The following is a 26,707-nucleotide window of genomic DNA, read 5'->3' as shown; positions in this document are numbered from 1 at the left end:
AAAGAGAGGGCAAGGGGTATTATTTTTGGTTCAATTCATACCAAATAGGGTTTATAGATTGCCAGTGACCCAGAATAGACGTCGTTACATTTTGGGAAAGGTAGGTCAAAGTTCAAATTTTTTTATGATTTAAAAAAAAAAAAATCTTCCCATTTACTTATAATGGCCGAAAAATGTGCAAGGGGCGGGGTTTGTTGTGTCTGGCACCACTTGTTCAATTTCATGCTGCTGGGGAGGGGGGGGTTGATGGTACAAAATCTTGACGTAAGTTACCTTATGACATTCAGACATTACGCAGGCGCTTCTATTTCACATTTATTAATTAATATCGATACTTTATTAACACAATCAATCCTCAAATGAGTAGTGTGTGAGTATCGTTATAATCAATACCACAGAATCAATACACCCACTACTAGTTTCTAATCATCTTCACGACCCTTACCATCACCGTGACGACATTCTCTGATACACGCATCTTCTCATTTGTTATCCGTAAATGCCAAATACATCCCGTGTGATCATTTTGTTCCATCACGATCATTAAAAACATTATTATTCGTCAGTAATTACCATGTGTACAGCAGATGCACCGCAGCAGTGTGTGTGTGTGTGTGTGTGTGTGTGTGTGTGTTTGTGTTGTTATTTATGTGCAGTATACAGGCAGATGTAAGCTGGTGAACGTTGTAGAGTTCACATCTATAGCTGGAGATGTCATCGCCGGGTTTGTTTACATGCTGCTCATTAGGGAAGATCTACAGCGGCTGATTCCCAGAGGGTGCACTTTTATGACTTTATGTAGAATGAAAACCATAACTAAAGCAAAACAAAGGAGGTACTCATGTTGGAGAAGTTCTTGTTAAAAAGACATCCCACTGCTGGATGGAGATGGAGATGGAGAGTACATACATTAACTCTATTTTTTTTTTTTTCCATTTATCCATTCATTCATTATCCTGTGTTTTTCTTCCCATTATTAACCCTTTAAGAACTGTTTTTGTGGCAACTTCAAAATGGATTTCTCCCTATATCAACCCTTTCCTAAGGGATTTATCACAATTTCTTGTAACATTATCATCTGCATTTTGAAGAGGAAATGATATATTTTCCTATATTTCATTTGCGGATCATTGAGATGTTTGTAAAGTAGAGAAAACTGGAGTAAACGTGAGCTTTACAGCAAAATATATCATTAAAGGCACATAAAAACAAATGTCTATAATAGAGCTGCAACCGATTAATCGATTAGGTGCTTGAAGCGAACGCAAACATTCATGATTCGATTAATCGACTCAAATTGATTGAAGGGAAATATTCTATTGCAGTTTTCCTGAATTGAAGCTTCTCTGTGCGTCACAATAAGCGTCCGTGTGAAACACAACAGTGGAACCAATGTTTAACAGTAGAGAAATGAAAGAAACAAAGGTTGGATTCAGGAGAATTGTGGTTGAATTATTTTTTTTGGATCACTTTGAGTCGATTAATCGGTTGCAGCTCTAGTCTACAATGGTTTTATTGTTGAATATTTATCAGTCTCCTCCAGTTGTCTCTGTCCTGATATAATACCGTACTTTCCAGTGTATAAGTCGCTACTTTTTTCCACACACTGTGAACTGACTCTAAAATGATGCGGCTAATTTATGTTTTCTTGGGCTAACAATCGATCTGGCTGATGAAGAAGGAAATAGAGCTGCTGCACATGAGCTTGGCATCAATGAATCGATGGTGAGATGTTAGAGACAGGGTGGGTGTGGCTTATTGTCCAGAAAGTACGGTAATCAATGAAATGTCTTTGTCTTGTGTGTGTATATTAGCGCTGTTGAACAATTAAAAATTTTAATCAGATTAATCGCAGGGTTGCTGTGGATTAATTTTTATTAATCATAATTAAATATCATTCATTTTTAGTCTATATTAATCGCGTTTCTTTTTTCATGAGCAAACAGACTCAAGAAAGAAGGGAATATATATGCACTTAACGACTTTGTGGCAAGCTGGGTGACACATTAGCTGAAGTGCTAGCAGAATCCCCAACTAACGTATGCTTCGCGTTAATGTGGTATTTTAAGCTGGAAGTGCTTCAGTGAAAAGAAAACTCCTTCCAACAAAGTGTGTTTAATACTTTTAGTCAATCTACTGTTCCATCTTGGGGGTTTTTTGTACTCAAATTCCCCATCCAGAGGGCCAACGTGCTGCTTAGCTGCCTGTCACCACTGGATTAACTGCCCACTGGTTCATGTGCAATGCGAACTCTACTTGGATGAACTGCCTCAAATGTGTTGGCAGAGACGTTCAGAGTCATTCTGTGCTACAGATGGCTTAATTGCGTTAAAAATTTTAATCAGATTTATCATGACGATGGATTAATCCGCATTAATTTCGACAGACCTAATGTATACAGGGTGGGGAAGCAAAATTTACAATGAACATTTAGTTGTTTTTTCTCAGCAGGCACTACGTCAGTTGTTTTGAAACCAAACATATATTGATGTCATAATCATACCTAACACTATTATCCATACCTTTTCAGAAACTTTTGCCCATATGAGTAATCAGGAAAGCAAACGTCAAAGAGTGTGTGATTTGCTGAATGCACTCGTCACACCAAAGGAGATTTCAAAAATAGTTGGAGTGTCCATAAAGACTGTTTATAATGGAAAGAAGAGAATGACTATGAGCAAAACTATTACGAGAAAGTCTGGAAGATACTATTAAAGAAGAATGGGAGAAGTTGTCACCCGAATATTTGGGGAACACTTGCGCAAGTTTCAGGAAGCGTGTGAAGGCAGTTATTGAGAAAGAAGGAGGACACATAGAATAAAAACATTTTCTATTATGTACATTTTCTTGTGGCAAATAAATTCTCATGACTTTCAATAAACTAATTGGTCATACACTGTCTTTCAATCCCTGCCTCAAAATATTGTAAATTTTGCTTCCCCACCCTGTATATGTATTTAATTTACATGATCAATAAATCAAATACAGGAAAGTGCCTGCTTTTCACTGAAAAATGCTGAAGATAATATAATAACATCACCAATAAATTTGAAATATTTTTTAACCTCTCCTCATAAAATGATGGCGATAGTGTGATTTATTACTGATAGATAAAGTGTAACTGGGGCTCAGTATGTAATCACTGGATATGGCCAAAGGTCATCACTGATGTGTATAAATAAGAATACAAAGAGGAATTTGTCTGAAAATTCTTCCAACTTTATGCTTTATCGCTGCTGCAGAACATGACAGAGTTTCCATATTTACTACGGAGCTTCTAAACGTCCAAATGCATCATATCTGCTGCTGATAAAAAAGCTAAGAAACTGCATTTTACCTGAATTATGTACATATATTGATAAAAAATAGCAGTCCAAAAGTTATTAAAGATTTTAGATTAGTAGATGCTTTTTGTCACTGGTGGCTATTTAGGTCGTTGAGGGTGAACTTATTCAGTTTTGCACAGAATCTGCCCTTTTAAGCCAATAATAAACACATGCGACTTGGTTTTCTGTAGCTTCCATTAAAGTCCCAGCAGCTCTCAATTCAGTTGCATCCACCGGTAAACCACTAAGAAAACAGTATGCACTATTTCACATAAAGGAGGAGCATTATATCAGCGTTATTTTACAAAGCGTGCATAGAAATGTGAGCGTTGCCATGGCGACAGCTCTGTTTTCAAGAACATTTTACAGCGTGCAGCCTGGAAATATTTGTCCCTGGTGCTCTCTGTCTCTGACAAGTGAGCCAGCATGAGCGTGCACACATACTGTTCTCTCTTTCTCTTTCTTTTTTTTCTTTTCTTTCCCCTCTTGAAAAAGTGAATCATGGAGGATTATGAAAATGGCAAACACACAAGCAGCCTGACAGTGGAGCTTCTGGCTGGATCTACAGCGGAGGAAACTGGACCATGAAATCACACTGTGAAAACTTCTCTGGAGTCAGACACCGACCCAGATCCACCCACCAAGACCTAGTCCTTCTAAGTTGCAAGTTTTTAGTCCCCTCCTATTACGATCCATCCAAAATGTCATTACAGCAGAACAGTTTGCCTTTAGATTTTTAAAGGTCACTCGTACAAATACTCTGACATTCAAGATTTGGAAACCAGTGATGTCATATATGGAAAGGTCGGACAGTTAAGATCCACTACATAAGCAGTACAGTGATCCCTTATTTTTCGCGGTTAATGGGGACCGGCGCCCCCTGTGAAAATCGAAAATCCGCGAACTGGAGCCAGAGCCCCCCGAGCCTATCCTAAACCTAGGTACATGTATGTACGTATCTATAAATAGTATATAAGTACTGCAAATGTAATAATTATGAAATGAATGAGATATATGTAAAAGAAAACAATGATTAGTACATGTATACATGCATATATATATAGATCGGATACATGTACATGTACGTACTGTAAAACATCTGAAAGAAAAGAATGATTAATAACACAAGAAAATGTCAGTCGGATATGTACATGTACATGCACAAAAATATATACATAAATTTAATGTACATGTATACAAATGATAATACGTACTACATGTATAAATTACATAAAAGAAATTACATATAAATAAATATATTTTATGAATAAGTAAACAAAACACACACATGCATACGTACTAACAGCTGATACGTACTCTCTCCTCTCTTCATTCGTGACGCTTATCCATCGTATACGTACGCATGAACACACGCACATCTACTCCCAGCTCTCTTTTCCTCTCATACACACAAGAAACGAATCAGTTCTCTCTCTCTCTCTCTCTCTCTCTCTCTCTCTCTCTCTCTTTGGTCTCGAGCATCAACACACACAAACACACGTACATGGGCATGCATGAACTGACATTTCTACATTTTCTCTCTCTCTCTCTCTCTTTTAACATTTTTATATAAAATAACACAAAAAATCCGTGAATAACTAAAACCGCGGAACTTAAAGCGCGAATTGGCAAGGGATCACTGTAGTCCACAGCATAGCATTACATCGATTTATCTTAGTGGCTCTGGGGATGGGGAGGGGGGTTGGAGGGGGGGGTGACATGTCAAATTGTGTGCATGCGTTGTTGTTTTTTTTTTTTTTTCTCTAACTTTACCAATGTTTTCATTTTATTTCTGATTGTGCATTTGTTATGTTGATATCAAAAATGAAGCATAACGTACCAATCGGGGGGATCTCAAATCTGTACTATGATAAGGCTTCGCAATAAAAAATATGCGAAACAGAAATATTCTGAAATTCTAAATTTCAACCTTAGTGTGTTATTGGAGGACCTAACAAAACTTTAGGCTAATACTTTTGTGAAATTTTTCAAAATGTTTTATTGTCATGTAGAAAATGAAGGTTAAGGAAGTTGCCATATTTGGTTCCTTACCAATGAGTGGCAAAAAAAAAAAAAAAAAAAAAAAAAAAAAAAATCCAAGAAGTGTATATGTAATAAATTAGTGGTGTCAAACGATTAAAATTTGTAATCAGATTAATCACAGGGTTGCTGTGGATTAATTTTCGATTAATCACAATAAAATATACATTTTGAATCTATATTAATCAAACTTAAGGGCGTTTTCACACAGCGTACTTGAGTCTGTACCGTACTTGGATACGTTCACACATTTCCCGCAGATGTTGCGTTCACATGCGAGTACTGCGGCCCATGCCCGAGTACGAATGGGTGTTACAGGGCCGAAACAGTAGGTGGCAGTGTGAAAGGAATTCTGTCGCTATCCTACAAATGCAGAAGTCAGAAGAAGACAAACCCTTACCTATCTGTTAGCCTGTTTGAGGCAAAGTGAAGCAGAGCGACCTTCGTTGTCCCTGATATATCACCGAGTGGTTCGGTTGATAAGGCGAGTCCGTGCTGCGCGAATCCGAGGCTTTTTCAGGAGACAAAAGGAGTACCACCGGAGCTCATAAATATCACTTCACTCCCTCTCTTCAAATCCAAACTCAAAACCCACACTTTTTCTTCAGTTTTCTCTGTTTTGATGTAATAACCTTTGAATTAACTCTAAGTTTTTATGAAAGTTTGTGGAATGACTTCTCGTTTCATGTCGCGATAATAAATAAACAAATCATCGCATTTGTGATTTAATGGGAAAAACCGACATTACGCACTTCTACAGGGTGGGGAAGCAAAATTTACAATGAACATTTAGTTGTCTTTTCTCAGCAGGCACTACGTCAATTGTGTTGAAACCAAACATATATTGATGTCATAATCATACCTAACACTATTATCCATACCTTTTCCGAAACTTTTGCCCATATGAGTAATCAGGAAAGCAAACGTCAAAGAGTGTGTGATTTGCTGAATGCACTCGTCACACCAAAGGAGATTTCAAAAACAGTTGGAGTGTCCATAAAGACTGTTTATAACATAAAGAAGAGAATGACTATGAGCAAAACTAGAACGAGAAAGTCTGGAAGATACTATTAAAGAAAAATGGGAGAAGTTGTCACCCGAATATTTGAGGAACACTTGCGCAAGTTTCAGGAAGCGTGTGAAGGCAGTTATTGAGAAAGAAGGAGGACACATAGAATAAAAACATTTTCTATTATGTCAGTTTTCTTGTGGCAAATAAATTCTCATGACTTTCAATAAACTAATTGGTCATACACTGTCTTTCAATCCCTGCCTCAAAATATTGTAAATTTTGCTTCCCCACCCTGTATTTTTTCGACATTTAGTAAATATCGGTAAAGTTTTGCGCAGATGTCCAACGGAAAAGCGACTACTGTTTTGCAATGTATGGAGAAATGACCAAAAACAGTCACTTACTCAATAAAGGGCTAACAATTATGATTTTCCAGACCCTGTCAATTAAACTCTGTGGGGCCATGTTAGCTAAAGAGACTGAGCCCAAACAATGAGGCCTTTAGACATGAAGGTCCCCCCTGGTAATCATAGGTCAAGATATCCCCACACAAACACACACACACACATATACACACACATAAACACACACAGTTGCAAATGTCAGCGTGGATGCCAGCGTACTGACGAAAGCAGCGATTACATACAGGCCTGTCTGTCTGAAGGCCGGGGATGAAAACTCATAAAACGAACCTCTCACACATAATTGCTGATGACCACAGACGCACACTCATTAACAAACTCTACCGCCACAGCATTACATCATCATCACCGCCTTAATTGTGCGGTGCTACTGATTGCTGGTCTGTCAGAGATTTGCCTGCTTCCAATTGGAAAAGAAAATCCACTGCTCTTTTTTTGCCCTAATTGGGAACACATTGAAGACTCTTGATTGATCCATTAATTGCGGTTTTGGAAAAAAAATCAACTTTAAAGCTGTGAAAACACACAAGGAGAAAATCCACATGGTCTCCAAGAAACATATCAGTCAGAGGAATAATCCAAACCATCACATGGCACAGAAGCTTTTACAGGTACTTTCCCTCGCGGACTTGAAAATACAGGAATTAGAAGCAGGGAAGGTTTTTTTTTTTCTCACTTCGTCTATAAACGGTTACGCACAGTTACTCTGGACCAGGTCCAATCTGGCATTAAGCATCCCCCGGGAGGTACTGATCTTATCAAACAGGGGTCTAATGTAAATACATCCTTGGTCACTTTCAAACCCCTTAAGACTTTCCCAGGGTCTTTCCAATACGTGTTGTTTCATTTCAATAAAATGTGCAAGAATTAAGAAGAAGTTTTGCTATAAAAGGAGATTAAAATGTGGTACTTTGTGATGCTACATAGATAGTGCACCTATTCTTGTATTTTATTCTTTTATTTAGGTTTTATTTATTCTTCTGTATAGCTTTGTTTTTGGTTTCTTTTTGCACAGTTCTATGTCTTTTAATCGATTCTTGTATTTTATTCTTTGATTTTGGTTTTATTAATTCTTCTGTACAGCACTTTGGTCAACTGCGGTTGTTTTAAAGTGCTTTACAAATAAAGTTGGATTGAATTGGATTGGATAGATGGAGAATGTAATGAACTATGCCTTAAACACCTAAACAGCTGCTAGCAACCAAAAACATTTATGCGTCTAAAATGTTTAATAGGTCTTTAACCACTAATCCTATCAAATTCAGTAGTTACTATATCAGACTAGAGAAAACTGAAGAAAAAGGGAAGTTTTAGCAAAATATATCATTAACGGGACATAAAAACAAGCATCTACAGCCACTGCCACTTGTCAAACTACACAAAAAAAAGCACTGTTTACAAGTGAATCCTAAAAACTGCACAAAATGACTGTTTCTGCATTCACTATGGAGTCTCTTAACATCCAAATAACACATATGAAAAGTTGCGCACCTGATTTATTTCAATGCACACTGGAAAAAATCCAAATATTACCAAGTGTATTTTTCTAATTTCTAGTCAAAATATCTCATCGCACTGAAAATAAGTCATATTCACCTAAAGAGGAATTTTTCAGTGAGATATAAGAACTTATTTTGAGATAACAGATCTTGAAAATCTTATTTCGAGAAATCTTACCAAGATAATTTTAACTTGTTCCATTGGCTGATTTTTTTTTTTTTTGCTTAATTCAAGATTTTTTTGCTTCATTCAAGCAGAAAAAAATCTGCCAATGGAACAACTGAAAGTGATCTTGGTAAGATTTCTTGAAATAAGATTTTCAAGATCTATTATCTAAAAATAAGTTCTTATATCTCACTGAAAGGTTACTCTTTAGGTGATTATGTCTGATTTTAAGTGTGATGAGATATTCTGACTAGAAATGAGAAAAATACACTCGGTAAGATTTGGATTTTTTCCAGTGTGCATTGAAATAAATCAGGTAAAATGCAGTTTGCCCAACTTTTCATGTGTTATTTGGATGTTCAGAGACTCCATAGTGAATGTGGAACCAGTTATTTTGTGCAATTTTTATGATTCACGAGTAAATTGTGCTTTTTTTGTATAGTTTGACAAGTGGCAGTGGCTGCAGATACTTGTTTTTATATCCAGTTAATTATATATTTTGCGAAAACTTCACTTTTTCTTTAGTTTTCTCTAGTCTAATATAGTAACTACTGGATTTTCTTTGATCTTTTATGAACATTTACACTGATCAGTGCCCGTAAAGTTGGAATAATTTTGTTTTCAGACACATTTCTCTTTTATTCCCATTTATACACATCAGTCTTCACCTTTGACTTGTTGCAATGATTACATACCTAGTCCCAGTTAGACTTTATCTATGAAGAATAAATCACACAGTCACAATAATTTCACTGAAGGAAGTAAAAATATTTCACTCCAACTTTATGGGCAAGTGCACATATTTGGTAAATTAACCCATAAAGACCCAAACAGCCACCAGCAACCAAAAGCATCAACCGATACAAAATGTTTCATAACTTCTGATCCATTAATTCTATCAATACATGTAAATAATTGGTGTAAAATACAGTTTGTTGTCTTTTCATGGTCATCAGAGGCTTCATAGTGAACATGGAAACAACACTGATCCACCAGTAAAACCCATCAATGACAGTGGATGGACACACATGGTTTATGTTCAATTAATGATACATTTTGATGAAAAAGTCACTTTTTCTTCAGTTTTCTCTGTTTTTGATATAACTACCCTCAACTTTTATCTGAGCCTTCATGAACATCTACATGATCAGTGAAAAAAACATAGGAAAATGCATGATTTTCAGTGAAAAAATGATAAATACAGAAGTTAATATTATGATAAATGGTGATAAATCACTTAAATAGAGAGGAAAAATCATTTGGGAACTGCCACAAAAGTAGCACTGGGTCTATATGGGTTTAAAGCTTTGAATGTTTTTAAAATTTATTATATCAGAATAGAGAAAAGTGGAAAAAATGACTTTTTCAGCAAAAATATATCATTAACTGACATAAAAACAAGTGTCTACAACCACTACTATGGTCTTTATGGGTTAAATATAGAAAAATACCTGCTTTTTAAGTGTATAAATTGGAGGATAATATATAAAAAATGATGATAAATCACTTAGGAGGGATTTAACCCTTTCATATATGAATTATGAGAACCATAATCAAGATTTATTTTTTTCTTGAGTGTCTTTATTCCTATTTAGGCGTGAAAAAAAAAAAATGCGACTGAATCTTTTTTTATGAACCCATATTTCACAGTTACAAAAATGTCCACTCAGCTGGACATCATTTGTTTAGTTTTAGAAGCAAAGAAAGATTCATTTACTGATATACTGTGTGAAAACTATGAAATAAAAACATTTTTAAAGCTCCTAATCTGATGTTTTATCACATTTTAACATAGTCTAATACTGGTTATTACTCACTTCATGGAGATGAAAAACCCAAATTTTTGTTTAAAAAAACAAAAAATAATAATAACAATTAGAATTTTTTTTACGTTCAAACATGTTAGTGCAGATCAGGTTTATCTAGAACAGAAAAGTTACAGTAATGGTATGAATTGCAATGTATGGGATGGTGTATAAGTGTCCACTGTGTTGGCTGATACGGAATTAAAACAATAAAACACATGAATATATAAGAGAACACCTTCGAATAGCTGTCCACTGTAGTGACCACTATGCATGAAAGGGTTAAAATAGAGATAAATTCACTACAAAATAGTTCCAGGTCTTAGTTCAAGTCCATAAAAGTGTACAACCACACCAGCCATCACCTTTTCAAAGAAGCATCAGTATAAATCTTCCCTCAGTGCAACAGTTCCACCGGTCATATTCTGCAGAAGAAAACTCCTGAGCCAGCAGAAAGTTTCCAAACACTTGCTCCATCCAGCAACATGCAAATTCAATCAGTAGATAAACAGAGTGTGCACACATACCGTCCAGCAGTTCGTAGGCAGAGGAGCGCCTGCAGCAGAACCGGAGAACCAGTAGAAGTAATCCAAAGAACCAGGGAATGGGAACACTGCATGACACACACACACACACACACACACAGAACCACAGAACCACAGTGTCAGACAACAAAGTTCACTGAAAATTACTCTTTTCTCTTCAAAACACAGCGGCTTTCATTTACCGGGAAGTCATCTTTTGGTGAGGTTGAGCTTTAACTCTGAACTGAAGTTGTCCTGTTCATGAGTATCAGCCTCAGGAAGTAAGAGAGAGAGATGGAGCTCACTCTGCCTCTCCGTCTTACTCACTCCAAACTAAAAGCCTCTCCTCCTCCTCCTCCTCCCTCCCTCTCCCTCTCTCTCTCTCTCTCTCTCTCTCTCTCTCTCTCTCTCTCTCTATGGTCGAACAAAGGCGGCTTCAGTGCGTTGGGGCTCGAGGGGCCCTCACAGAGCTGAAACCTGACTCCTCCCGTCTCTCTTCGGGCCACCGCTTTCTAATCCAGCCCTCCCCTTCAGACATCACAAACCCCAGATACAAATTAACACACTCCGGTTAAGTCCTCCTCCCACTGCTCCTCCTCACTGGTGTGGTTTCTCTCACTTTTTCCTCGCAGCTTTAAAACGCCTTTCCTTACGTGTGTGTGGCCTTGGACTGATTGGGGAGGATGCAACGTCAAGTCCTAACACTTTTAAGTTCAGCAAAGTCACCATGGATGAAAGGGAATATCATGAAATGGACAGTTTACTTTTGATATGTAATAATTTTATGAAATGGACAGAGTTTAACCCATAAAAACCCAAATATACCATACCAACTTTATTTTTTAAAGCACTTTAACCCATGAAGACCCAGTGCTACTTTTGTGGTACTTCCCAATTTTTTTTTTTTGTCTATATTCAACATTTCTTGAGGGGTAAGTCACCATTTATTATGAAATAATCCTCTGTATTTAGCATTTTTTTCGGTGAAAATCAGGTATTTTCAAATATTTAATTTACTGATCATACTGATGTTCATAAAAGCTCAGATTAAACTGGGAGCGTAAAGTTGGTTCTGTAAACTGAACCAGTTCCGTTTAAGGATCTAGTTCCATTTACTTAACAGTTCCGTTTAAGGATCTCAGAACCAGCTCCGTTTAAGGATCATGGAACATTTTTTTTTTTTACAGAACTCAGAACCAAGCTGTGCTCCGATCTCCAAGCCCCGCTTCGCCCGCATCAAACCCTCCAAGCCCGGCTCCTGTGGGGCTGGGAGGTGCTCTACACCGTGGCCAACCGGGAGACCAAGCCGCTCCTCCTCGGACCTCGGATCTAGTTCCGAGTAATGCTCTCCTTAAGGTCTGAGCCTTAAATTTATATACCTTGCATTCTTTTGCTGCTTATGTTTTCTTTAATGCTGGCAAATGTCATTTTATTTTACTTCATTAATGCCAACACCAACTCCCAGATCACCGCGTTGTGCCCTGCAGGAAGCGGGGCTCCAGGCTTCTAGTGCCGGCTCCTGTGGGCTTGCAGACCGTTGCACTAAGCGGCTGTGACCCGGTACACCAAGCCGCAGTATGGACCGCCAAGCTCCAGGCTTTTCTTCAGCTACCAGCTACGTTTAACTTAAACGGACCTCGGAAGTCCAGTTCTATGCTGGTTCCGAATAAGCTTTCTCGTATCTGTTTATTCGGAACCAGTTCCGTGTAAGGATCTCGGATTCAGCACAATGGACAGCGCACGATTCATTCCTTATATCACATTATATACGTTTTTTCCCCTTAACTTTAAAAATGTCATAAAGTTCTATAATCATACCGTTCAAGGAAAATATGACAGTATGACACAATAATCAAAATTTTCTCGGACAACTAAACACGTATTATCACACTGACATCAAATCAAAGGGTTTTATCATCATGTAGTTCATGAGTTTATTCTGCTTATAGTCCAATCCTTTATCCGGCTGTCAAAACATGTCTCTGGTGAAAGCAGATTCTAGCTGAGATTCCAGAAATGCTTGAGGTAAAATACCACACACTGTATAGCACCGCTCTATCAAATTATTGGTTGAGTTTATTCCTAAATGCTTATCTGCAGCCTTGTTTTCAGCAGGACGACTTCCCAAAGCTCATTTAACCTCTGTCAATTTATGATGTGCATGAAGAATCACTTACTCAATTACTATCAGAATATCAGTCAATAGTTTATATTTGGGCAAGAGAGATTTATGTTATGTTATGTGTTGGGAGTAACGCATTCCAAACGTAACGCATTACAGCAATGGATTACTTTTTGCTGTAAGGCAGTAGTGTAAGGCATTACTAATCAATTTTTAGTAATATTTTACTCTGTACATGTTCAATAGCGCTTGTGTTACAACACAATTTTTGACCATAATTTAATTGCTCAAATGGAAAAACGAAAGAAAAACAAATCAGAAATGTCATGAGACCTTAAGGAATCCAAGAAATGCATCTGTAAAGTTCTATTTCCTGTTGGTGTTCAGCCAATGGGTGAAGATGGCAGAAGACAGTCCATTGGCCACATGGATGTATGATCATTACGAACCCTAAACCTGCTTTAAGAAGCTAGTTAGCATTAGCATGATCCCTGTGATCAGCAATGACAAGGTTAGCTAATGTTTCTATGACTAGTTAGAATACTTTATTAATTGCGGATTTATGTACCAACAGGCCCCCTGTTTGAACACGTAAAATGTTGAAAAAAATGCAAGTGTTCCTGCTGGGATTCGAACATCATACACTGTAGCGTTACTTATTGAGCTATCCTTTCAAATGTACTTCAGGGATGGGGGGGGGGGGGGGGGGGGGGGGGCTGTCATGATGGACATAACCACCGGGGGGGTTGCATTGACATAACATGCTGCTTGATATTCATACTTATACAGACTAACGCCCCCCCATTTTGGTCTCAGCGCCCCCCTCTAAGCTTTCTCATTTCCCGCTGAGAAACACTGATTTACATGATCAGCAAATTATATATGGAAAATTCTTGATTTTCACTCAAAAAATGCAAACTACAGAGGATATTATTAGCATGAATGGTAATAAATGACTTAAGAAAGGTTAAATAGAGAGAAAAATTCATTTGAGAACTGCCACAAAAGTGGCACTGGGTCTTTTTGGGTTAAATCTAGGAAAAAACTTGCTCTTCACTGTGTGAAAACTGTTGTATTAGTTTTAAAGGGGTCATATTTTGCGAAACCCACTTTTATTAGTTTTTGTCACATTTATTTGTGTATTTGGACCCTAATAGTTCATAAAATTTAAATTTGAACCCTCCAGGTGCTGCAGAGCTATCTTTATATTCATTCCGGCAAAAACTGAGTGGATTTCTACAACCTGTTTTAATTCCTGCTTAATTTGTTACATTTTATAATTAGTTACGTCACGATATTTGCACATATAAGGTCAAGACTTCCGATGAAAATTTCTATGACATAATTGTTTATTAGCAGCAGTGGTTGTACTAAAAACTGAAAATATGTCAGAGTTTCAAGCCAATTACCTAAAATGTTCAGTTGTTGCACTGTAAGCCTGGAATTTGTATTTACTAAAATGCTTTAATTACAATGTACTTAAATGATTTAAGTTTTATTACATTACTATAAAATGTTAAGTATATTCCACTAATTTGTAGACATAGCCGAAAGCACAAAAAATTTTAAGTTGAATGGATTAAAATCACTAAGTTTTAGTCATGATCACACCTTTTTTTTATCTCCGCATTGCATTGTGGGTATTGGGCATGCTGTTGAAAATGTGTTATTTTTATGTGCAGGGGTTCAGCGGGGTTGTGGTGTTAGTGTTAATTTGGACTTAATGTGTATATGGCAATGTTTATTGGCCTTTTTGTGTTTGTTTTTGTAGTTTTGTAGAGCTGCACCATGAGTCAGAGCCATAGGAAGAACAATGGCTTTCCCGTTCATTTTTGATCTGTCATATTCCAAACAAGTCTGGAGAACTTAACAAATGGGAGGTGCTTCCTGTATTGACAAGTGAAACTGATCGGTCATCCTGCCTGGCTTTCATCTATGCAACAATATCTTAAGTTGAATAATTATGCAAAGTGATACATTTTGCCAAACAATTTAATTTCAGTCACCTTGGAACCGAGCACAATGGACTGATGATATTCAGTCTAATGATTCTACAAAGTAATTGATACTGCAACAAATTTTAAGTTAAATTAACTTGGCATTTAGTGTGTTGTACTTAAAATAGCAAATCCATTCAGATCAAGCATTTAAGTTTAATACACTCAAGTTTTCATCACTTATTATTTAAATTTTTTAAGGCAACCGGTTTACTTAAATTTTCAAAGTAAACTCAACTTATTCGATCTTATAGTGTGTGTTAACGAACACAAGTGGCTGAATAGTTAAATAGAGAGACAAATTCTATGAAAACTGCCACAGAAGTAGCACTGGGTCTTTATGGGCTAACCTCAAATAGCTGTAGATGTGTGATAAGAGTCATATTAATTCCTAAAGCATCACAGATAAGAAACACTATGAAAACAACATTAATCAAAGTCCTCTAATCCACTAAGGCCGTTGTCCGAGACCTAAAAGTGAACTTTCTCAAATACTTCTCACTGACCAGACTAAGACTCACTGTTTCAATGTTTTGCTTCATCATTACAAGTATGGTGAGTCTTCTTTTGGAGGTGATGCCATCGCTGACTCATGTGCCACAATGTTTGGACTCAATGTGTTTCGGTGCCGCAAGGAATCTGCCTGAAACACACAAACACATATCTGCAGGGGCCTGTGTGGTGCAGGGGGAGGACAGATAAAGATGTGTTCAGACCTTGTCTCTGACAGCTCAGACAGATAAGAGCCCACCACGGCCGGCGAGGGATGCTTGTAAAGAGAGGCAGCACCGGTGATAAGACGTCCTCACTCGACCGACGACCGGCCGCCCTCATGTACGCTGACCCGTGGCACCTGCGACTGACATTTCCTTCCTAAAAGTGTATGACTTGTACAGTGTTGTATAAAGTACTGGAAAGTCATACTTGAGTAGAAGTACAGGTACCCTGGGGTGCCAATAAGGAGGGGTAAACATGACAAATTCATGGCGCCCAGTAGATACAGGTTAGAAGTTGTGAAAATTTCATGTAAGATCCGCTGCATAATAGAGTCATAGAAGTTGAGAGGCGAATGGTGAAAGTACAGGGTGGGGAAGCAAAATTTACAATGAACATTTAGTTGTTTTTTCTCAGCAGGCACTACGTCAGTTGTTTTGAAACCAAACATATATTGATGTCATAATCATACCTAACACTATTATCCATACCTTTTCATAAACTTTTGCCCATATGAGTAATCAGGAAAGCAAACGTCAAAGAGTGTGTGATTTGCTGAATGCACTCGTCACACCAAAGGAGATTTCAAAAATAGTTGGAGTGTCCATAAAGACTGTTTATAATGGAAAGAAGAGAATGACTATGAGCAAAACTATTACCAGAAAGTCTGGAAGATACTATTAAAGAAGAATGGGAGAAGTTGTCACCCGAATATTTGGGGAACACTTGCGCAAGTTTCAGGAAGCGTATGAAGGCAGTTATTGAGAAAGAAGGAGGACACAAAGAATAAAAACATTTTCTATTATGTCAGTTTTCTTGTGGCAAATAAATTCTCATGACTTTCAATAAACTAACTGGTCATACACTGTCTTTCAATCCCTGCCTCAAAATATTGTAAATTTTGCTTCCCCACCCTGTATACTCAGTGCCAATGAAAACGCAACACTTGAAGATTCTTATTTTTTTTTTTTTAAATCGATGAGGATTTTTATTCCATAAGCTCTTTGGAATTAATCATAGGCCATTTCTATACAGTAAAAGTAAAAAAATCACATCCAAATTTGTTGACAAAAAATAAGGATAAAGAAAGAAACTCAAGGACCCCCAAAACCAAAAGTCCCAAAGCGGTCCTGGAGGTGCTGCAGCTCAATGTAGCGATCCTGCTGTGGCGTGGTCACACGTGCTCGTCCAGGGCGAGGTCTGTCTGCAGTTGAGCCAGTTTCTTCATGCCTCTGTTGCATCCTGACTACGGTGGACACATTGCATCCAAAATGGCGCGCCACCTGCCGAGCAGAGATTCCGGCCTCCAGGAGCCCCATAGCATGGTATCTGTGGTCACGTGTCAGTCTAGGTATCGCTGAGTTATTGTAAATGATTTTGGTGCTTTTCAGCTTGCCTTTATATACAGAACATGACCACTCCTTAACTGACCACAATTCCTTAAGTTGAGCAGTTCATGGCTGAGCAATGAGAAAAACAAGTCTTATGAATGCAGACAAGTTCATTCAAGCGTGACAATAGCTCAACCCGTCTCAGGTTGTTAAGAAATTGTCTGGGATTATCTTCTACAGGAGAAACTTAAACATACTGATGCAGCTCAGGAACAATAAAACACATTCAAGTGTTGCGTTTTCATTGGCACTGAGTATATGTTAAGTTTCAGTTTAGTTTTCATGCTATTGTAAGTGACACTGTGTATGTACACCCCCACCTATATACTTAACCCCCCCGACCTGGTCTGACAGATTGAGAAGAGAGGCAATTTCTGTAGGGTCCACAACGGTTACACTTTCATGGGGCCCATAATTGGTAGCGGCATCCCTGCGGGTACCCTACCAAAAATGACTTTGGTAGAATGAATCAAGGTTATAATAGTTTTGGATTTTTCATCATAGTTTAGTTTTATTTAGTTTTGACTTTTTTTTCTCCAATTCAGTTAGTTTTAATTATTTTTTAGAGCAGGTTTGCTAGTTTTTATTAGTTTCCATTTATTCTAAATGCTCAGTTTTAATTTATTTTTTGTATTAGTTTTAGTTTTTTCGTATCTTTTATCTTCCTCGCCGTCGTATTCATATGAATTCCATACAGGACTCTGGTGCTTTCTCCCCTCTTTAGTCTCCATGTTTCCAGGTAGAGTGGGGACCAGAAGATGACTCTAAACCAGGGGTGGGCAATTAATTTTCCTGTGGGGCCACATGAGAAACTTTGACAGTTATTAAGGGCCGCATCAATTCACTTGCAGCTCTGCTCAATATACTGTATATGTCAGGTTAGAGACTGCGATCTGGTAGGATCGGCGATTCTACCAGTAGAGACTCCGATCGTAGTCTCTACCGGTAGAAACTCCGATCCTGCCAGTAGAAGGGTTAGGGTTAGGGGTTAGGGTTAGGGTTAGGGTTCGGATCGGAGTTTCTACCAGTAGAGACTCTGATCGGAATTTCTACTGGTAGAGACTACGATCGGAGTCTCTGCTGGTAGAATCGCCGATCCTACCAGATCGCAGTCTCTACCCTGACATATATCTCTATAAAAACAGTAAATGAAACAGTACAATGATACAATGAAAATGTGGAGCACAGAATACAACTATTTAATGAATATTCGCAAAAACATATTCAAAAATGTGCAAAACCTGACCGTGTTAACTTTACATGAAAAATCATAAATGCAGCTTTGTTTGTTTGCATATCTCAGTTCCTTTTCTGACTTCAGTGAAGAAATACTTAGACGTCCATGTCTTGTTAAAATCTCTGCATTCTTAATCGATTTTTCTTTCTTTTTTTGGCATTAGCTGGCATCTTAATGGGCTGAAACTGGCCAACAAACCAATAAGCTTTATTATAACCATAAGCTTTATGCTGAGAATGGAAAGTATGTGCGAAAACATGCTAATTTAGCAGATCCTACTAAATAAAAGCTGTGGCGTTGTATTGGTTGCATCTATTACCCTGATAAATATTTACATTGACTTTTAATTTGCCAGTGACCTCATGCGGGCCGGTCAGGGTCAGCCATCGGGCTGCATGTGGCCCGCGGGCCTTACTTTGCCCAGGTCTGCTCTAAACCACAAGTGATGAGAAGTGACTGTATGGTGTCGCTAGTTAAAATCGCTAGCTCGAAATCAATCAATTTCATATCAATCCAACGTTGACAAAGATGAAAAAAAATGGAATTTTATCCGTAAATTTTATACATTTTAGTTAGTTTTTTAAGCACACAATATGGTTTCAATTAGTTATTGTTTTTCTTTTAATTATAGTTTTTATTTATTTCAGTTCACGAAAATGTTTGTTCAGTTCTAGGTTTCGTCATTTTGTTCGTTTTTGTTAATGATAATAACCTTGGAATGAATGAATGAATATTTTATTTAAGTGTCATACACTTGGGTGCCCAGCCCATATAGGGTTATAAGACACTACTGACTTTTAAAACAGGAAGATGACCAACATATAAAGCATATACTCATGCCAATAATAATTACATAAAACGAAGTTCTTTTAGTTTGGGATACAGCAGTGATTCCCAACCTTTTTTGGCTCGTGACCCCATTTTAACATCACAAATTTCTGGCAACCCCAGATATTCAAAATGGAGACATTTTTTGGGGGGCTAAAATCAATTCATTTTTGATGATGTCATAGTTTGCTGTACTATATTGCAAATAAACTTCCATTTTAGATGACATTTAGATTATATAATGTATATTATTATGGACGGAAGCAGAAAAGCCAGGCGTAGATTACTGCACAAAGTGAGAATTTGATTTTCCTTGGTCAGTCCAGCTTGGATTTGCAAGGCTGACAATTAATACTGAACAAACAAGAACTCAAACTATGAATTACGAAAGAGCTGCAGCATCTGAAACCGACCACAATGAACATTTGAAAGTCAAACCGTACCACAGTGCTTCAGTTTCAGCTTCACAGTTTGTCATGTCTTTTATGTATTAGGATTGTCTCTCAACTCACCATATATTTTTATTAGTAAGTTTTGTTTTTTTTTAAAATTTTTTTATCAATTACTAGAAATTTCAGGTGACCCCATTTGAATTCCAGGCGACCCCAAGGTTGAAAAACACTAGGATACAGAGTTCTTTGAGTTTCCATGCCTTCCTTCAAAATCTTGCCAAACTATATATTTCATTTCCAAATAACCAACTCAACACATCCCGATCAAGCATCCGAGACAAATCAAGCTTTTTACATCAACAAAAATAATCATATTCATGTATTTGTGTGTGATGCAGCTACATTTTTTGAAACACAAAAAAGCTTTTTCTGCAAATTTTTCATGTTTCATATTTCAGTATATGTAAAATGTTCAGGGTCTCCGAAAGCTTGTTCTCACCACTGCATAGATGAACAACCATTCACTCTCACATTCACAACTACTGGTCATTTAGTGACTAATCGACCTGGTAGAGTATTGTAATTTACTATTTATTTGTCTGAAGAAAACATCTACCGATTGGATTCGGTTTGTACAGAATGTGACATCAAAGCTTTTAACTGGAACAAACACAAGAGCACATCTTATTCATTGGTGAATGACTGATTGTAGAATTCAGCTTGTTGTTTGTTCAGTTGGTTCTTGTAGGGGCTTTAGAGGCATAGTCCTGCACTCGTAACCTCAGGTCAGTTGGTCAAAGTTCACTGGTGCTTCCTCATAATCATTTCAGACAGTGGAGGGATCAACCTATTCCAAATGCACCCAGATTTCAGAATACACTCCAATTATTATGATGTCCTGATTTAGTTTTATTTAACCCATAAAGACCCAGTGCAACTTTTATGGCAACTCCTAAATGGATTTGTCTCAGTTTTTAACCTTTTTTAAGTGATTTATCACCATTTATTGCGATATTATCCTATGTATTTTGCATTATTCAGTGTAAATAATGTACTTTTCCCTATATTTAATTAACTGATCATGTAGATGTTCATGAAAACTAGATTCAAAGGTTATTATATTAAAACTGAAGAAAAAATTGACTTTTTCTGCAAAATATATCATTAATTGAACATAAAAACAAGCCTCAAAACCCAATGTCACTGATCCAACTCCATGGGTTTTACTGGTGAATCAATGTTGTGGATGACGGTGTTTCCATAGTAACTACGGAGCCTCTGAACATCCAAAATGGGTCATATCTGATGACCATGAAAAGATGAAAAACTGCATTTTACACCAATTATTTACATATATTCATAGGATTAATGGATCAATGGGTATTAAACATTAGAGATGAGTAGACGCTTTTGGTCACTGGTGGCTTTGTGGGTTTTTATAGTTTGAAGTGGAGTTTTGTGGCTTATGTTTCCTTGTTTTATGTAGCTTGTACTGTGTTTTCTATTGGTTATATTACGCAACAATTTCATGGAAGTACTTAGTAATTTTTATCTGTTACAGGGCAATATAAATACATTTATTATCTGTCTTTGTACTTTTATTTTACAACATGTGTTTTAACCCATAAAGACCCAAACATCCATCACCAACCAAAAGCATCTACTTATCTAAACTGTTTAATACCTGTTGATCCACTAATCTTATCAATATGTCAATAATTGGTGTAAAATATAGTTTTTCGTCTTTACATGGTAATCAGATATGACTCATTTGGACGTGCAGAGGCTCCATAGTTACCATGGAAACACTCATCTTCTACAACATTGATTCACCAGTAAAACCCATGGAGTTGGATCATGGAGACACTTGGTTTATGTTCAGAAAATGATGTATTTTACTCAAAAAGTGAGTTTTTCTGCAGTTTTCTCCATTTTTGATATAATAACCCTCAACTTTCATTAAAGCTTTACTGAACATCTTCATGATCAATAAATTAAACATGGGAAAATAGGTGATTAATACTGAAAAAATGCAAAAAAAAAAAAAAAAAAAGAAGATAATATTAACCCTTTCATGCATGAATTATGAGAACCTTAGTTGATTTTTTTTTTTTTTCCTGAGTGTTTTTATTTCTCTTTAGCTGTGAAGAAAACAATGCGATTGAAATTTTTTTATGAACCTATTTTTCATGGAGTTACAAAAATGTCCACTCAGCTGGACACTAATTTTTGAAGCAAAAAAAACATGTATTTAAACCCCATTATCAGAAAGTGATAAACTGCGTGAAAGCTATGAAATAATGCTGCTAATCTGATGTTTTCTCACATTTTAACATACTCTAATACTAGTTATTACTAACTTCATGCAGACAATATGCAAAAAAAAAGCCTTTTTGATTAAGAAAAGTGTTGATTACAGTCTAATAAATATTAGCAATTAATTTAACACGTTACTGCAGATCAGGTTTATCAACCTGGTCTGCGAAGTTACAGTAACGGTATGAATTACAATGTATTATGAGATGGTGCATAAGCGTCTGCTGTGTCGGCTGATATGGAACTAAAACAACAAAACTCATGAATATATAAGAGAAGAGCTGGAGAATAACTGTCCACTGTAGTGACCAGTATGCATGAAAGGGTTAAAATAAATGGTGATAATCACTTAAGAAAGATTATAGATATAATTTCATTTGGAAAGTGACAAAAAAGAAGCACTGGGTCTTTATGGGTGAAGCACATTTTCTGCAGAAATAATCTTTCAAACTTTTATGAACCCAGGTGTAAGAAGGTTTTGCAGTAGCTCTACACGAACTGTGACAAAAGGTGCCAAATCCTCATCTAGAAAACTGACTCACTGTGCTGCAGCATCACAACATCATCAGTAACACAGGCTGCACACACACTTCTTCCATTATGATAGCCAGTACTAATTGTTGTATATAAAGTAGAAGTTTCCAAATGACATACGCAATGTCATAAATAAACATCAAGTTATCTATGTGAGGGAAACTCATTTATTGAATAGATGTTTGTTTTTGGCAAAATCTAAAGTGAAAATAATAAACTCAGAGGGTTGCCAAGATTACTCTACGCCCACTCTGCACCCACTTTCAGACTTTTAGGGTGAACGCTGTGTTTACTTCTAAATACACAGACTGCTATGGAGATGTCAGAGTAAAAAGTGAAGTCTTTGTGAAGAGACAAAGAGCAACAGACAGGCGTTTCTATGCAAAGAAAACACTAACACAGAGAAGGGAAGGGGAGGGGAGGGGGGGTTAGACTGTGGGTGGCTGCAGATTAAAAAAAGGTCCCGGTCCAAGGTCTTACGAGTGTGAGTCAGTCAGATACCAGATCGTCGTCGCTTTTCAGCTGACGGCTGTGAGAAACCAGGCTGAGCTCCCCCAGCTGACATCAAAACACACCAGCGGACCAGAAGAAAAGGCATTATTTAAGGGAATTTCCAAGTGGTGGATCAAAGCTGCTTGATGTTATAATAAATAACAACCAAAAGAGACATAGTGGGGGGAAAAAAAAACAACTGAATTTTTTTTTTTTTTTTTTATATATTAGCAAGAAATATAAGAAAACTGGCACTGCAACAGCTAACTGATCGGTTTAACAGTTAATTGTGTAATTTTTTTTTTTTTTAAGAAAAGAGATCTAATCATCTGAATCCTTCTTCTTCAGTTCTAATTTTTTCTTGCTTTTTTTTTACCCCTCTATGACAGTAAGATTTATGTCTTTGGGCTAGCAAAGAGGAAATTCAAGGATGTCTTTTTTGGCTTTCAAAAGCACATTTTCCAATATTTATTGGCGATGCAAAACTCCATGTTGTTAATCAAGGTGTTGTCATTCTGCCTCTGATGAAGATTTACATCTACAGCCTTATTTTTGGAAGTGGACATTGTTTGTTTGTTATAATTAGGCCCAAGCCCAGACATACATGTCGGCGAGGGCCTATTAAAATCGCATGGTTCTGTTTTTGTTTTTTTGGGTTTTTTTCTCTCGCTACCTTGAATGCAAATTTGACCCCCTGAACATTAACGAAAAGTCAATTTTATTTGACCAAAAATTCAAGCCTGGCGAAATTTTTTTTTATTTGAAGTCGTCAAGAAAAAATATCGCAAAATGACTCGGTAGCGCCCCCTCAAAAATCAAAATACATTACGCGGATGGGAGCCCTCCCCAAATTTTTGTCATCGAACAAACATGAAACTTGGTCCAGACATAGCCCATGGTAGGACAAGTAAAAAATTACATTATGGCCCCGCCCTAAACCCAACAGGAAGTCGGCCATATTGGGTGGAAGTGTGGACCTGTAAAATCCCACCCCTCATACTTTCTTCATCTCCTCCTAGGGTTTACATCCAATTTGGACCAAACTTGGCAAAAATTACCTACACACATGTGTGATCAAAAGTTATCGCCTACATTTTTGATCAAATTTTGGGTGTGGCTGTGATGACCTCACAACGAAGTGGCCGTTTTCAGAAGTATAAAATTGTGTATATATCGCACAGACAGTGTCAGATTGAGTTGGACCCAATGTAACATTTGTGCAGAATGACAACCTGAACACGATGATATGTCACTCATATAGCTGGATCGTAAAATGGCTCTCTGACGCCTCCTACAGTTTTTGAATGGGACAAAATTATTTTTTTTTTTGACATAGTCAAACATAATTTGGCACACACATCCCTCATGCCAAACTGAACTAAAAAGCCAATGAGGACACACCCCTATTTACAATCGTGTTGCCATGACAACATCAAAACTGTGCCATAGTAACGAATGGGTTTTCTTAGAATCCCACCCCTCATATTTTCATCATCTCCTCCTAGGGTTTACATCCAACTTTGATCAAATTGTGTAAAAATCACCTACACACGTGTGATCAAAAGTTATCACCTACATTTTTGATCAAATGTTGGGCGTGGCTGTGATGAGGTTGCAATGAAGTGGTCATTTTCAAAATTATAACACTTTGCTTAGCTCGCAAAATGTCGGATCCAGCCCACGATACAGTGTCCTCTCACTGTCGGTGGCCTCGGCGGTCGCGCGGGAGGGTGAGGGCCTTAACACCGCTTGCAGTTTTAATTGTTATTGTTTTCTTTCATTTCCATCCTGCATTACCTGTGGAGGTTTATAGGAATACACATGCTGCTGTGAAGGGGAAAAAAACTAATTGAACTGTACTTGAATGTATACATTGTATTATACTGAGAAAAGGAAAATCTACTAAAAACTAAGTAAAAAAAAAAAACACATTTTCCCTCATTTTCTAGGATTTTGAAGGCCAAACAACTAACTTATTGATAGAGAGGATAACTGCCAATTGTTTCATGAGCAAAATATGACAGATTGTTTAAAACCAGGCTAAAAAATACACATGCACTGTCATTATGAGCCTCAAAAAACACAAAACAAGATACACATACTATATAGTTTCATTGGTTCGTTTAAAACATTGAGTAATTATAACAATTGAGATGTGTTTGCAAAGGGTAAGCATACAAAATAGACTATTTTTACTTAAAATTATTTTCAGTTTTGGCTTTTCATTCATTTGCAGTTTTGACATATCTTCTCTCCTTCCTGAGGTCACATTTGCATTATATCTCATCAAAAAAACAACATTGTGAACTTCGATTTCACTTTTCCAACAGCCAGCCTCAATGTCTGTCAAGTCAAAGTCCAACATTTAGAGCAGGGCTGTCAAACATGTGGCCCTCGGGTCAAAACTGGGCCCGCCAAAGGTTCCAATCCAGCCCAAAGTACAAAAATTACACTGAAGATATTAAGAGTCAAGGATGTTGAACTTGTTTGTGTGAATGTGAATTACGAAAATGTGAATAACCAGAACAAATAGGAACAACCTGAAATGTCCAAAGAAAATTAAGTGCAATTTTAACAATATTCTGCATATTACTAAATGCGTTCTGTAATGCACATGTGTAAACAACATGATGAAGCATTATACTATAAAAAATGCACTTCTGTTTTTTTCAGGTTATTCACAACTTTTTTGTTTGGATAGTTTGTAAGTGTACATATTTTCATAATTTAACCCTTAGGGGTCCAACGGTCATAGCCCTGTGACTGAATCACATGACATTTTCAACATGTTGTAGTGTTGGAAGTCAGTCACGTAGACCGCTGGGGAAAGTGCAGACTTGAAACACTCTCCCACTTTTTATTTGATGTTGATAGCCAATATAAAAATATGCTTTTATTTCAAATATTTGAGTATAATTTTAATATATTACAATTTTGATTTTATAATAAACAATATTCAGAGTTATATACATAATATTTGGAACCAATATTCACTTTTAAAGTCTTTGAAAAGGTTCGTTACACATCTTTGTGTTATTTCTGCAATAAATTGTATAAATTTTTCAAATCAGATTCTATATTTTGTGTGTGTTTTGGCCTTTTATGTTGATATAGTAGGTTAAAGTGAAAAAAAATAATAGGCAGATGACAACGATGAAGTTATGCTGGAAAAAAAAGATACCAAACATGGGTATAGTAAACATTTCTTTATATTACATAGTTTAAAAAGGCAAAATCAAAAGTACTCAAAAACGACCAAAATAGGCTCAGACCCCTAAGGGTTAATAAGGTTTTTTGCACTAAAACAAAGACAAAAATTTGGACTTATCATTTTTTATAGGCTGTTATGTTATGTTATGTTATTATTTTACTGGTTGGGACCCACTTTTGGTCCACAACCCACCAGTTGAGAAAGCTCATAATATAATAGAACAAGACGTTGATGTTTCTAATATTGCAATTTTCCAGCTACTGATATTTTGGATTTTTTCCACAGAGGCTGGGATTCCTTTGCAGCACCTTTGACCCATTGCAGGGTACCTATTCGCCTTCAAGCAGCAGCGAAGAATGCCGATAAATGTGTGTGTGATGAAGAAAATCAGGCCGAAACTGCCAGCAGATGAGTCGTCTGGATAATTGGAATCATCTCATCATATTTATTTTATCATCTTTGCTTTACCCTTTTCCTTGTCTGGTCTCCTCATGACTGACAAGGACTCCCCAGTCTTCAAGTTGGAGGGTCTTCGTATTATGAAGCCTCCTCACAAAGCCGGGGGCCTGTCATGGGGTCAAAGGTCGCATTTTATCTGAGGGTAGGATGATGGTAAAGCCCCACAATGTGGTCCTGTGTGTGTGTGTGTGTCCGGGGTCACGCAGAAAGATGACAAGTG

The 26,707-nt window shown here is 37.0% G+C and overlaps 1 protein-coding gene across 2 annotated transcripts in view; it reads right to left on the bottom strand.

Moving 5' to 3' along the window:
- The window catches only part of LOC115411568 (collagen alpha-1(XVIII) chain-like), a 192,055-nt gene extending 180,934 nt beyond the window's left edge, over nucleotides 1-11,121 (bottom strand). For both annotated transcript variants that reach the window (XM_030123758.1, XM_030123759.1), the window contains exons 1-2: nucleotides 10,998-11,121; nucleotides 10,798-10,883 (exon numbers count right to left, since the gene is read on the bottom strand). In XM_030123758.1, coding sequence (XP_029979618.1) covers nucleotides 10,798-10,883; nucleotides 10,998-11,008 — 97 coding nt within the window. In that variant the 5' untranslated portion in view covers nucleotides 11,009-11,121. The remainder of the gene's footprint in view (nucleotides 1-10,797; nucleotides 10,884-10,997) is intronic.
- Between the last annotated feature and the right edge of the window lie 15,586 nt (nucleotides 11,122-26,707).

This window comes from Sphaeramia orbicularis, chromosome 20 (genome assembly GCF_902148855.1).
Source record: "Sphaeramia orbicularis chromosome 20, fSphaOr1.1, whole genome shotgun sequence".
Lineage (NCBI taxonomy): Eukaryota > Metazoa > Chordata > Actinopteri > Kurtiformes > Apogonidae > Sphaeramia > Sphaeramia orbicularis.
The sequence above is the reverse complement of the archived record's forward strand: the minus strand, read 5'-3'. Positions and strand labels throughout refer to the sequence as shown.